This window comes from Triturus cristatus, chromosome 4_2, assembly GCF_964204655.1.
Source record: "Triturus cristatus chromosome 4_2, aTriCri1.1, whole genome shotgun sequence".
NCBI lineage: Eukaryota > Metazoa > Chordata > Amphibia > Caudata > Salamandridae > Triturus > Triturus cristatus.
This window is the reverse complement of record NC_140586.1, coordinates 108,845,680-108,859,938: the sequence shown is the minus strand read 5'-3', so window position 1 is coordinate 108,859,938 and position 14,259 is coordinate 108,845,680. Positions and strand designations below refer to the sequence as shown.

The 14,259-nt window shown below is 44.7% G+C and overlaps 1 protein-coding gene across 2 annotated transcripts in view; it reads left to right on the top strand.

Annotated features, from left to right (window-relative positions):
• The window catches only part of OLFM2 (olfactomedin 2), a 976,052-nt gene extending 962,034 nt beyond the window's left edge, over window positions 1–14,018 (top strand). For both annotated transcript variants that reach the window (XM_085600732.1, XM_085600731.1), the window contains exon 6: window positions 13,182–14,018. In XM_085600732.1, the coding sequence (XP_085456858.1) occupies window positions 13,182–13,856 (675 nt within the window). In that variant the 3' untranslated portion in view covers window positions 13,857–14,018. The remainder of the gene's footprint in view (window positions 1–13,181) is intronic.
• The last annotated feature ends 241 nt before the right edge of the window (window positions 14,019–14,259 follow it).

The window sequence follows — 14,259 nt, the reverse complement described above, 5'->3', positions numbered from 1 at the left end:
AATTTTACCTAAGGCAATTCCAGGAAATTCAGAGGTGAAAATATGAATTAATGATGAGTAACTTAGAACCATTTGCTTCCATTCACATCAACAAGTGTCAACCAGTAAATAGGAATATCTAGTTATAATAGATCCATAAGGGCTTGAGCCCTGCTACGTTTTCAGGATAGCCGCATCCTATAGAAATTATTTCCACTTAAAATTAATTCTTCATAATTTTATCTTAGGTGAACAATCTGAAAGTCTGGTGTGGATCTGCTCATGTTCGACTTACAGTGAAAAACGCTCTTGTAGAACCTCTGGGAACACATACTGCAGTGATTCTCTTCAGTTTGGTGCCTCCACCCTTAACCAACCCTACAAAGAAGAGATGTGAATGCTGCAACTGATTTATACCATACAATGTCAATACTTTCAAAATGCTGGAGATACACTAGGATCCAGCAAACATTTGAGGCACTCATTTACTACAGCCTATGTTTGTGAATCTTCACATTACCTCAAATTACTGCCTCATAAATTGGTACTAGATGGCCATTGCTAAATACCTTTTTTTGCTTGGAGTTTCCTCCAAAGTGGATAAAATATTTGACGTCTGCCTTGGATTGGCCTAATGAGCTTTCCATCTAACTGTCGTGCAAATATTCCCCCCTCTAACAACCCCAGAGTAATGGTTGCCCTCCTTACATAGACACTCTTTCAAGTGACTTGTACGTCCTTGCTTACAATAGGAAAGGCAAAACTACAAGTCCAAGCAGGACTTATGCTATTGACTGAAAAGGCAGACCTGTATGAATATAACCCTCGCAACATGGGGCAGCAAACATCCAAGGAGACCATTCAAAGGAGAAAATGCAGATGACATTGGCAGGGGCGCAATTCTATCAGTCAGCCATCTTAGTTGGTACTGTAGGGGTATTATTGCATAGAGGCAGAAAAGCGAAGGATGCCCTGGTACTAATAAAACCTCAAAGAAGTTGGTAGGAATTGCGTGGCTTGGTACTGGTTAGGTGGGGAATTCCTTAATATTGGCAGTAGTTCTCCGGCGTGGTAATGAAGAGGTTGGGATTCTAGATTTAATAAGGCTGGGATTATGGGACCCTTGTAGTACTAGTCTAGAAACGATGCCTGGAGACTTGCAGTCGCAGTGGGCTTGGTACCCGCTAAGTAATGGATCCTCAAGGCAGGGGCCTAGCCTCACCTGCTTGAGGTGTGAATGCATGGAGGCTGCTCCATATGAGCTGCAGTTGCTGATAGTTAGGAAGACCGATCTGCTACCAGTGATATGAGGATTCTTGGATGCTGGCAGAAGGGATGTCAATGGCCTTATGTAAGTGAGGTAAGGATGCCTGGATGTGAGCTGTAAATAGAGGTGTCTGGTAGCGATACCTGGATGAGAGCTGTAAAGAGAGGTGTCTGGTAGGGATACCTGGATGAGAGCTGTAAAGAGAGGTGTCTGGTAAGGATGCCTGGATGTGAGCTGTAAAGAGAGGTGTCTGGTAAGGATGCCTGGATGTGGGCTGTAAAGAGAGGTTCCCGGTAAGGATGCCTGAATGTGAGCTTAAAGAGAGATGTCTGGTAGGGATACCTGGATGAGAGCTGTAAAGAGAAGTGTCTGGTAAGGATGCCTGGATGTGGGCTGTAAAGAGAGGTGTCTGGTAAGGATGCCTGGGTGTGAGCTGTAGAGAGAGATGTCTGGTAAGGATGCCTGGATGTGGGCTGTAAAGAGAGGTGTCTGGTAAGGATACCTGGATGCGGGCTGTAAAGAGAGGTGCCCTGTAAGGGTGCCTGAATGTGAGCTGTAAAGAGAGATGTCTGGTAGGGATACCTGGATGAGAGCTGTAAAGAGAGGTGTCTGGTAAGGATGCCTGGATGTGGGCTGTAAAGAGAGGTGTCTGGTAAGGATGCCTGGGTGTGAGCTGTAAAGAGAGGTGTCTGGTAAGGATGCCGGGATATGAGCTGGAAAGAGAGGTGTCTGGTAAGGATGCCTGGATGTGGCTGTAAAGAGAGGTTTCTGATAATGATGCCTGGATGAGAACTGTAAAGAGAGGTGTCTGGTAAGAATGTCTGGATGTGAGCTGTAAAGAGAGATGTCTCTTAAGGATGCCTGGATGAGAGCTGTAAAGAGAGGTGTAGGTAAGGATACCTGGATGTGGCTGTAAAGTGAGGTGTCTGGTAAGGATACCTGGATGTGAGCTGTAAATAAAGTTGTCTGGTAAGGATGCCTGGATGTGAGCTGTACATAAAGTTGTCTGGTAAGGATGCCTGGATGTGAGAGCTGTAAAGAGAGGTGTCTGGCAAGGATACCTGGATGCGGCTATAAAGTGAGGTGTCTGATGTGAGTGAGTGGGTGAAGATAGTATTGGGAGGGAAAGGTGAACGAAAGCTGACAGTAACTACCCGCTGCACAGCAAGAGTGGGTGTTTACTAGGCCTGGGCGAAGCACTACGCTACGCTCGCGTAGTTTGCGAAGTTCGCGCTACTTCGCGCTACGCGAACTGCACGTAGCACAGTGCGAACACGCGTAGCGTAGTGTTGCGTAGTGCTGCGGTCATTTTTTGCTTGCTCGCGGTCCTCAACGTCAAGTTGGCGACCGCGAGCAAGCAAAATGACATCCTGGCGAGAATTTTTCCTTGTTCGCGATCGCGAGCATGGAAAATAAACCTCCCGGCGAGATTCCCAACGCGAGAAGGTCAGGTTTCTCATTGCGAGGGGTCGCGTATGCTCGCGACCGCTCGCGATGAGAAACTACCAGTTCGCGTTGAGAAAGCTGCAGCTCGAGGAAAAATCTACTCGAGCAGCAGAAAACTACAGCTCGCACTGTGCAAGATGCCATTTTCAATGATTGCACAGTGCCGGTTGCTTGTCCGCACTGTGCAATCATTGAAAACAACATCTTGCACAGTGCGAACATGTTACTTCGCAGTTCGCGAAGTGCTACGCGTAGCTCGCGTAGTGCGAACTTCACTTTGCGTAGCTTCGCGAAGTGCTACTTCGCGAACTACGCCCACCCTTAGTGTTTACATAGGGGACAGTTTTTGACAGTAGGGTCTCAGTTATGAGCGCCTCAGTAAATCCGGAAACCATCGCAAACCTATGGTTCCATGGGTGTCAGGAATGTTAGTTTGACGCATTGTATCAAAGTCGGTAACTACCAGGTGCAATAAAGTCTGATAATAATAATTGTCTGCAGAGAGATATCATCAGGTCAAACCTGTCAATATTTAAAGGGGAAAGCGGCCCCAAAAATTCCATGACATATGGATTTCAGTGCGGAAAGCATCAATATAAGCATGTTCACAATATTGATCTCATTCCATAAATTACGAACCCCCTAGGTATTTTTATAATTCGTCAGGTGTGAAAAGTATCCCACCCATGCAAGGTCACTGGTAATCTAGTCCTAAAAGTTGCTTCTATTCAACAGAGAAACAGAAACAGCCCTAATGTGCAAAAAAAGTACAATGTTTTTTTCTCTGAAAAATCCTTCCTTACACCCATGCTTGCAATATTGGAAACTATTTCCTGGAGGCAACTGTAAATGGAGCCCATATTTCAGGGAAATATAATTACTGAGGTCCTTGCCTTCTATACAATCAATTCTGTTATATATTTATGTGTTGCACTAGTCTTACATAAACTACAGGCAGGAGGCTTCCGACAATAATTTTGGAAGGTTAAAGATGGATAGCTAATGTGTTATTGATCTTGTATGGAATGTACAATTAGTTTCGAAATGCCTTGACGATTATTGACTCTGCAACCACTTATCTGATTGCGGTGGACATACTGGAACTCTATCATTTCAAAATATTACTGTGAATGCCCCTTTATTTCCCCAAATCAACTTTACCCTGCGACATTTTTATATGATAGCATCGTCACTAGATAGTTTTGACCTATTTCATTTGTGAGTTTCAGTAATGGTTTGTTCTAAGACAAATAGTTTTAGATCTTCATTTTTGATATTTAAAAATCGCATTTCGTTTTTGAAAGCACAGATTTGCGTTTTACTGATAACAGATAAATGAAGAAAAATGTGCCCCTACACTACCCAAATGCTCCTAATGCACATCATCAGAAGAGTAGTTTTTGAGAACTACTTGACTCAAAACGTCTCTCGCCTATATTCAATTTACCTTTAGGGGATAGTGAATTCAACACAATGGTCTATGCTGTTTGAAAAGGCACAACCCTAAATCAATCACTGGCAAGGATACAAGGGCTGGAATTGGCTGCCAGCCTTTGGCTATGTCAATGCTTGTTTTGAGATGGTTTTGACATTATATTTTTTGCAAGCCTTTATTGTTGAGAGTGCTGCCGGGCCGTCGCGAAAGTAAGCATAAGACATTGCAATGTGGCGTAAGGGACAGAGCTGCTGACTTTGGAACTGGGAACCAGATTGGACTTTTGGTGTCAGCTCAACATCCTGTAATCCTGCGCAAAACATTTAATCTCCCCGTGCCGACTAAAAATAAATATGTACTTGTGTAATGTAACTGGTGCTTCAGCGCTACAATACTTTTGGGTTGAGTTTGCGCTATATAAAACTTTTTTTTTAAAAAGCATTGTTTTGTCTCTTATACACATATTGCCATTGTACTCCCTGGCATTGAAGGGAACTACTTTTGGGGCTCATGTGCTCCTTGTGGAAGGCAGAAATCCATCACTGACAGTTAAATTAACCAATGGCCGGAGTGGGTTGTTCCACTGCCCCATGCTGCATGTTGAAGTGGACAAAGTAAAATGTGAATGACACAACAACAGACCAATGGATGAAGAGTGCTATGCATCACCTTAGTAACATCAAAAAGGTCTTGGCTAAAGCCTCACCCAAAACAGTACCTAATTGGCTAATTCAGGTGACTAGGGTGGGCTAAAGCCATACATTTATCGTATTCACTGTTAAAATGACTTGTTTTGCTGCTATAAAACTACTGTGTGAAACTTTTTTTCTCTAGGAGACTGATAGGCGAAAATGACTCTCTGTAGGATATAAAAATGACTTGTTTTAGTGCTTTCAAACTCCCCCTCTGAAATGGACTTCGCTTAAAACTAGACCTATTTAAAGTAGCTGATTTTAGAGCACGCAAAGAACTTGTTTTAGGGTTAAAATGATGTGTGAAATAGACTTGCCTAAAATTCACACGTAGTCTAAATGACTGATTTCCATTGTATCAAACCACTAATAGGAAAGGAACGCACCTCAAAATAATTCATTTATATAATGGCTTGTTTTGTGCTGCTTCAAAATAATTTGCTACCAGTGATCTTGCCTCACCCAGGTCTTGCTCAAACTACTAAGAGGTTTATAAGACACCTAGCAAAAGTAGGCTCAGTAAACTTACGCCTACAATTTGCAATACTGAAGGTCCTAGTAGTTTCTGTGTGCGCATAGATTTGAGAGTTGCTCAAGATTCGTTTTGAGACCCTAAGTTATGAATTTCTAAAGAGAATGTGAAATGAAAGAAGGCAAAAAAGGGGCAGCCTGAGACAATGGTTGTTTATTTTTGTTGAGAGTTTAATAAATATTCTTTTGATTTTTGTGAACATATCAGTTGACTACCAACAGCAGAACTAACATTTGAGTTTAAACATACCCAAAGAGCAGATTCACGCAGAAGTTGAACAAAATGTTTTTTTTAAAAACATATATATATTTATATATATGTCTCTCAGTTTTTTGGTCCTTCTGCCTTCCCTCCCCTATGCAGTAGATCGCTGGTAGTTGGCGGAGCGCGCCAAACATAACATTTCCAAGCACACAAATAAGCGATCATTCAGAGGTTTTTGCAAAAGCACCAGTAGTTTGTTTTAATCCAGGTAACGCGGTTTGCTTGCCCAGCAAGCTTGGTCACACAGTTTGTTATGGGGATGGGCTCGCAATACATAGGTAGTGTGGAAATTGAGGAGGGACCAACAATTACACGTAATACTGTAGCCAAATGGCATCCATTTTGCAGTGCTCAAATATACACATGAATGTATTCGTTTCATACATAAATGACAGTCATAATGCAGGTTTGTATTAAATCATACAAAACTATCCAAAGTGGATCAAGTGTCCAACCTAACAAGGTTTATTCACACATATTAGGGGTTCAGAGTCCATAATAATACCTGCATGCGGTAATAACCTGATTAACCTAAATATTCATGGCATCCATTTTGTAATGTGCATATTGTCATGTAGTTGTACATGAATTGATTTATCTTTGTTATATTAACCAGCTAGGTAAAACACTTTAGGTTTACCACAGGTGCTGTGTGTCAATATAGCTTTGCATTGTTGGTTTCAGTCGGCATAGTGCCCTAAAACAGGTCGCATGCTCCGTATTAAAGATAGCACAGTCTCTTTTGAGTCAATATGTGGAAATTGATGAATTTTTTCAGCTAAATTTGAGGTTTGCAGGGGATTCTGGGTAGGGAAACGTTGAGGATCCACACAAGCCATACCTCATTGGACTCCCCAGGGTGTCTAGTTTTCAGAAATATGTGGGTTTGGTAGGTTTCCTTATATGGCGGCGACCCCGGGGCCCAAACCCCAGGTCCCCCCCCAAAAAAAGGTAATTTTGATATAGGTAATTTTGAAGTCTCAACAGTGCGATTTGGGCCATTTCCTATTGCAGCCACTATGCCTACCCACACAAGTGAGGTACCATTTTTATCGGGAGACCTGGGGGAACACTGGGTGGTAGAAAATTTGTGTCAGCCCCGTGAACCTACAATGTTCCCATGCAGAAATGTGAGAAAAAATTGATTTTTTCAACAAAATTTGAGGTTTGCAAGGGATTTTGGGTAGGGAAACATTGGGGGACCCACGCAAGTCATACCTTGCTAGACTCCCCTGGGTCTTTAGTTTTCAGAAATGTGTGGGTTTGATAGGTTTTCATAGGTGGCCGCCGAGCCTGCGGCTAAAAACTCATGGGACCCCCCCTTGCAAAACCAGGTTGTTTTCTGAGAGGTAATTTTGATGTCGCCTCAATAGGTTTTGGGCCCTTGCCTGTCGCGGGTACTTGACCCACCCACGCGAGTGAGGTACCATTTTTATCAGGAGACCAGGGGGAATGATGTGTAGAAGGAAATTTGTGGATCCACGTAGATTCCAAAACTTTCCCACACCGAAATTTGAGAAAAAAGTGATTTTTTCATCTAAATTTGAGGTTTGCAGGGGATTCTCGGTAGGGAAATGTTGGGGGACCCACGCAAGCCATACCTTGCTGGACTCCCCAGGGTGTATAGTTTTCAGAAATGTGTGGGTTTGGTGGGTTTCTATAGATGGCCGCCGAGCCCGGGGCCAAAACTCATGGGACTCCCCTTGCAAAACCAGGTTGTTTTGTGATAGGTAATTTTGATGTCGCCTCAATAGGTTTTGGACCCGTGCCTGTCGCAAGTACTTGACCCACTCACACAAGTGAGATACAGTTTTTCTTGGAAGACTTTGGGGAATGCGGCCTTGGTGGAATTTTGTGGATCCACACAGATTCCAGAACTTTCCACCACAGAAATATGAGGAAAATGTGTTTTGTTTGACACATTTTGAGGTTTGCAAGGGATTCTGGTTAACAGAACCCGGTGAGAACCAGACAAGTCACCCCATCCTGGATTCCCCTGGGTGTCTAGTTTTAAAAAATGTATAGGTTTGCTAGGTTTCCCTAGGTGCCGGCAGAGCTAGGGTTCAAAATCTACAGCTAGGCACTTTGCAAAATAGTGTCAGTTTTCACTGTAAAATGTGGTGTGTCCACGTTGCGTTTTGGGCTGTTTCCTGTCGTGGGCACTAGGCCTACCCACACATGTGAAGTACCATTTTTCTCGGAAGACTTTGGGAAATGCGGGCTGGGTGGAATTATGTGGATCTACGCAGATTCCAGAACTTTCCACCAGAGAAATGTGAGGAAAATGTGTTTTTTTTTTACAAATGTGGAGGTTTGCAAGGGATTCTGGGTAACAGAACCTGGTTAGAGCCAGACAAGTCACCCCATCCTGGATTCTCCTGGTTGTCTAGTTTTAAAAAATGGTTAGGTTTGCTCGGTTTCCCTAAGTGCCAGCAGAGCTAGGGTTCAAAATCGACAGCTAGGCACTTTGCAAAAAAGGGGTCAGTTTTCACCATGAAAATGTGATGTGTCCACGTTGCATTTTGGGTCGTTTCCTGTCGTGGGCACAAGGCCTACCCACACAAGTGAGGTGCAATTTTTCTCGGAAGACTTTGGGTAATGCAGGGTGGGTGGAGTTTTGTGGATCCACGCAGATCCCAGAACTTTCCATCACAGTATTGTTAGGAAAAAGTGTTTTTTTTAACTAGGTTTGAGGTTTGCAAGGGATTCTGGTAACAGAACCTGGTAAGAGGCACACAAGTCATCCCATCCTGGATTCCCCTTGGTGTCTAGTTTTAAAAAATGTACAGGTTTGCTAGGTTTACCTATGTGAGGGCTGTGCTAGGGCCCAAAATAGGCACATTGCTAAAAACAAGTCTATGCATAGTGGGCTTTCTGCCGCCCTGGGGGGAAATCAGGGGGGGGGGGGTTGCCCCGATATGCCCCTGGGGGGCTGAATGACTGTGGCTATTTTTTTGGTGGTAGGGACATTGGTATACCCATTCGTGGCAGCCCCCACCCCCATGCATAAAAAAAGCCAGCGTAATCGCTGGCGCCTATTGGGCATTCTGACCCCAGGGGCAGATCAGGGGCCACTGCCCCCATCTGCCCCAAGGGGGGCAGAATGACTGTGGCATTTGTTTGGGGAGATGTGGGCATTGGCATGCCCATTCTGGGCTGACCTCACCCCTGAATTAAAAAACAATCCTGAGGCCTAGTGGGCTTTTTGCCCCCCCGGGGGGCAGATAAGGGGCTATTGCCCCAATATGCCCCCGGAGAGGGACATAAAGACTGTGGTAATAGGTTTTGGGGTGGGGCATTATCATGCCCATTCTGGGCAACCCCACCCCTACATTATTAATAAAAAAAATCCCTGGTTTCTAGTGGGCTTACTGCCCCCCGGGGGATAGATTGGGGGCTACTGCCACCGTCTGCCCCCTGAGGTGCAGAAATACAGACATTTCTCTGGAGGGGGTGGGGGCATTGTCATGCCCTTTTGGGGCAGATCCCACCCAACATCAATAAAAAAAATCCCTGGTTTCTAGTTGGATTTCTGCCCCCTATGGGGCAGATTGGGGGCTATTGCCCCCGTCTGCTCCCTGGGGGGCAGAAAGACTGGCATTTCTCTGGTGGGGGGGCATTGGCATGTCCTTTTTGGGCAGGCCCCACCCCAATGTCAATAAATAAAAATCCCTGATTTTTAGTGGGCTTTCTGCCCCCCCGGGGAGCAGATTGGGGGCTATTGCCCCCATCTGCCCCCAGGGGGGCAGAAAGGCTGACATTTCTGTGGGGGCATTGCCATGTCCTTTTTGGACAGCTCCCAACCCAATATCAATGAAAAAAAAACCCTGGTGTCTATTACGCTTCCCCCCCAGACGGGCAGATTGGGGGCTACTGCCCTATCTGACCCTAGGGGGGCAGAAAGACTGATATTTCTTACGGGGGTGGGGTATTTGCATGCCCTTTTTGGGCAGCTTCACCCCAAAGTCAATAAAAAAAATCCCTGGTTTTTAGTGGGTATTCTGCCCCCCGGGGGATCAGATTGGGGGCTGCTGCCCCCATCTGCCCCTCAGGAGGGGTAGAAAGACTGACATTTATGTGGGGGGTGGGGGCATTGCAAAGTCCTTTTTGGGCAGCCCCCACCCCAACGTCAATAAAAAGAATCCCTGGTGTCTAGTGGGCTTTCTGCCCCTGGGGGGGTCAGATTGGGGGCTACTGAGCCCATCTGCCCCAGGGGGACAGAAAGACTGTTGTCCCCAAAAGAAAATGGGGGGAGCAAAGGCCCTTGCCCAAGGAGCCGCTCCCCCCTCCCTGGTGCTAGTGGGTGGATCTATGCTTGGGGATCACCCTCCTGGGGTGATCCCCAAGCAGGGATCCACTACACTAGGGAAGGGCACCATTGGAAAGGGGAGATTCCCCCTTTTCCAACGATACCCCTCCCATCTTTTTCGGTGCTCAAAAGATATCCCCACAAGCACCGAAACTGAGGAACTGAAACTAAGTTTCAGTTTCGATATCATTGTAATGACGATAGACCGCCATGCGCGCGATAGTCATTTCAATGAAATACAAAAATAGGCCTGGGGAGGTTGGGGGAAGTCTTCCCCACCTCCCCAAGCAAAAAGAAAAAAAGGGAAATCCCTCTGCTGTCTGCAGCAGAGGGATTTCCTGAGCATGTGCTCATGACGGAATAGTTCCATCATGAGCACACTAGAACTTGTGCTCATGACGAAACCATTCCATCATGAGCATCGAAGGGGTTAAGTTCGGCCGGTCTTGCATCTGAAAAGAGTTGTTTCAATGAGACTCATTTTTAAAGTTCTTCTTTTGAGGATACACTGTTTAATCAAATCCATCCAGACATTTGATGTCTTTGCTGTGCTGATGTTTATTGCTCACAGCTGTGAGTGGTATGACAACAGTTCTTTTCCGAAGTTCAGCATTTCAGTAGCGTCGCCATTTTATAGTGGGACAGGACACAGCATTAATCCTGTATATTTGCCTTTCGTTGTTAAAGTCATTTGACCACCTGACAAGAAAATTTATTTTCACACTACTTTCTATTTCATTTTACAGCTTACATTTTACTTTAAGCTACTGAAAGGGGATACCCCCCGCCACGATGTTTGACGAGCCTTGATTCTAATTCTTCCTAATCATGTTTCTTCTTGCACATGTTTCTTTTTGGTGACTTTTACCTATATTTCTTCTTAGAAGATTCTTTGTTTTTTTATTTTATTATTTTGTATTTTATTTTAATCATAAAACCCATCCCCACTCTCAACTTGAATGAATCCCCCCAACTCCAAAATCCTGTTCAGAAACACCAAAGCACAACATACACAGGCTCCTGCAGACCCTACTGAGCTGGTGGTCTCCAGCCACCCAGGTGGCGCCCAAACTTAATGGGGTGGGGGACATTTAGCCCAAGGTCAATGAATATCTGTAAGATATGAGAAATTCAGAGGCCCATCATCAAATTCTGCAGCAGGTCTTTTAAATTTGCATTACTCCACTGAAGATACATTCTGTTTTGTGAAATGTCCACTGCTATGAAGGGTCCCCTTCCTTTGTATATGCCGACCCAGTTTGACCTGGGAAGTATCCCAGCCCACTTGATGCAAGGCAGGTTGAAGCTTTTCTGACATTACGCCACACTTTCTAATCCCTGCCAGCCTTTCACAGTCACTAGCGAGTCAAGAAGGGGTTGGAGCTCCTAAAGGCTGGTCTACACCTGGAGGGAGCAGAACGGTGGTGACTATTTCCAGGGTTTTGTGGACCTTTAGGTTCAAGCATGTTTGTGCAGGGAGATTTCCCCTGTTACAAATGCACCAGGCCATTTGACCTAGGGTGCACAACTTTTCATTATCACTTCATATGACACTTAGGTTGGGGGGATGTAAATTGCAAGCACTAGAAGGCGTTTGTGAAGGAGAGGAGGCTATGAACCAGTATACTATGGATATTACATGGGGCAGTGGAGAAGTATCAGTCTCATATTTTCAGATATATGGTAATTGTGAATGACAGAGAGACTTGTTAAATGCTAAGCAAGTGGATAGTCCGGGTAACCAGATGTGAGAGAGACACAAGGAGCCATATGGAGCATAAAACTGTAACAAGAAGGGGATGTTTGGTCATTCTTCTGGCATTATTAGTTCTCGACTCAGGACTTTCTGTTGGAGACCTATATTTTCCAATTCATTACAAATACTTAGACTGGGCTTTGGGTTAGCCCTTGCTGATGATTGGATGTCATTGTTTTTTACCTCACTTCCCAGTCCATGCATCAATATCTTTTATTCCCACACTTATGTCTTGTGTTGTCACACCCAGGAGTATTTCTCTCTCACAGTGTTTTCACTGGATGATGTATCCTACCACTGCTCTCAAACCTTTCATCACAGTGCATACACATGACTATTTTCTGACCTCTGTCTCTCCTTGTTTCCACGCCTCCTCCATCTCCCTCTCTTATTATCCTCTCTCCCACAGTAAAAGATAGGTGACAGTCTTTGAAATAATTTTGATAAATTCTTGGCCTGAACAGTAGCAGCCGCTACCAAACAGGGGTGGTGAGGCTGGGGGATGGGGGGGGGGAGACAGAGGGAGTGGGTGGGAAATATAAACAAATAAAAATAAAGCACTTACCTATACCGCCAGCCACCACCCCTTCTTCCTCCATCCTTCTTCTGCAGAAAGCACACAGTCTCCCAAAATCCCCTGACCAATCACAACGCTGCCTTCGGCACTCATACGGGGGCTGACAGGCTGTGCATGATCTTCACGCAGGATGTAATACAGCATACGTGGAGAACATGCGGAGTGGGCATTAAGGTATTGACGGCCCGAGACGGCTAGCCAAACCATCATGTGCACTTTAGGTGCTGCCACCACTCCTCCCCCTGAGATGGTGGGAGCCCAGCTCTACCCCCCTGGCTTCAGCTGCAAGCTGCATACAGAAAACAAAATGATAATAATGAACGCTATTATCACTTAATTTTTTTGTTTTCAGCTTGCAGTTCAAGCAGTGGGGCGACGCTCCTTCACCTTAGTGGAGGAGCCGCCACTGGGTCTGAATAGTATAATTATGAAGCCGTCTTGTCATCATTTTGCCTACCAATCAATATGAGGGTTAGAATATATTCCACTCAGCATGACTGTGTTCGACAGATACATCCAAGGTTGTCTACTGAATTTTTCAAGTCATAAAGTCCTCTTTGATGGCTTTTGACAGGGAATGTGCTTGGCATCAAATGAACAACCTTTCTGTAGGATGTACATTTCAGGAATTGTGAAAGAAGTTCATGGTTTAGCCCACTGGTGGATCAAGAGAATCTAACACAGAAATTGTACTATAGGTGTAGTAATGCTATATTTATAACACATCCCACAAGGTATTCTGAGACGTTTTAGGTCGAACTATGTAAATAGAAGCATAAAAAGTTTCTTTTTCTCTTGAAGGAATGTTTTCACAAAAATTGTGTAAAGTCAAACTATGTATTTTATGAAAGCACTATATAAATAATCTAAGTAAATAATTGCCTTAAATAAAATTTAATTATTGTCTATCTTTTTTTGTTTCAGGTGTGGTACATGGATGGGTATTACAAAGGACGCAGGGTCCTGGAATACCGGACGCTGAACGACTTTATGAAGGGTCAGAACTTTGTCCAGCATCTCCTCCCTCATCCTTGGGCTGGCACAGGTCATGTGGTCTATAATGGCTCCCTCTACTACAATAAGTACCAGAGCAACATTGTGGTGAAGTACCACTTCCGCTCCCGCAGCGTGGCGGTGCAGCGCAGCCTCAACACTGCTGGCTACAACAACACTTTTCCCTACTCCTGGGGTGGCTCTTCTGACATCGACTTCATGGTGGATGAGAATGGCCTCTGGGCTGTCTACACTACCAACCAAAATGCAGGCAACATAGTGGTCAGCAAAATGGATCCATTGACCCTAGAGATCCTGCAGACCTGGGACACAGGATATCCCAAGCGCAGCGCTGGGGAGTCCTTCATGATCTGCGGCACCTTGTACGTGACAAACTCCCATCTGGCTGGCGCCAAGATCTATTTCGCCTACTACACAAACACTTCAACCTATGAGTATACTGATATCCCATTCCACAACCAATATTCCCACATATCTATGTTGGACTATAACCCTCGGGAGAGGGTACTTTACACTTGGAACAACGGCCATCAGGTCCTGTATAATGTGACTTTGTTCCACGTCATTAAGACTTCAGGTGAATGATGCAACTGTGCGGGATAGAACTTCTCCTTTCCTTTTTTTTACAGTTCATTATTACCATTATTTCTATGAAACACGCCAAGAGAGCAGACGTTTTCTTTCCTGTGGTGAGTGCGCATGGATTTCAGTTTCTTTTGTGACAAATAAACAGTATCTTTGACATTTGATTGCGTTTTGTCTTCTTTTGCTTCACCTGTCATTCTACAAGCCTTATGAACTGTCACCTCCACCCATGATTGCTCCATGCTTTCACTTCAGCTACATCTTCTGGTATTTGCTGTTTCTCATTTTGAGTATTCTTTCTGAGGAGGTGTTTCATACTGCCATATCTCTACTCTTTTTAACACTCACACAGATATTTGGCTTTCCCTGCTCACAGCCCGTCTTCAGGTTATCTCATCACAGA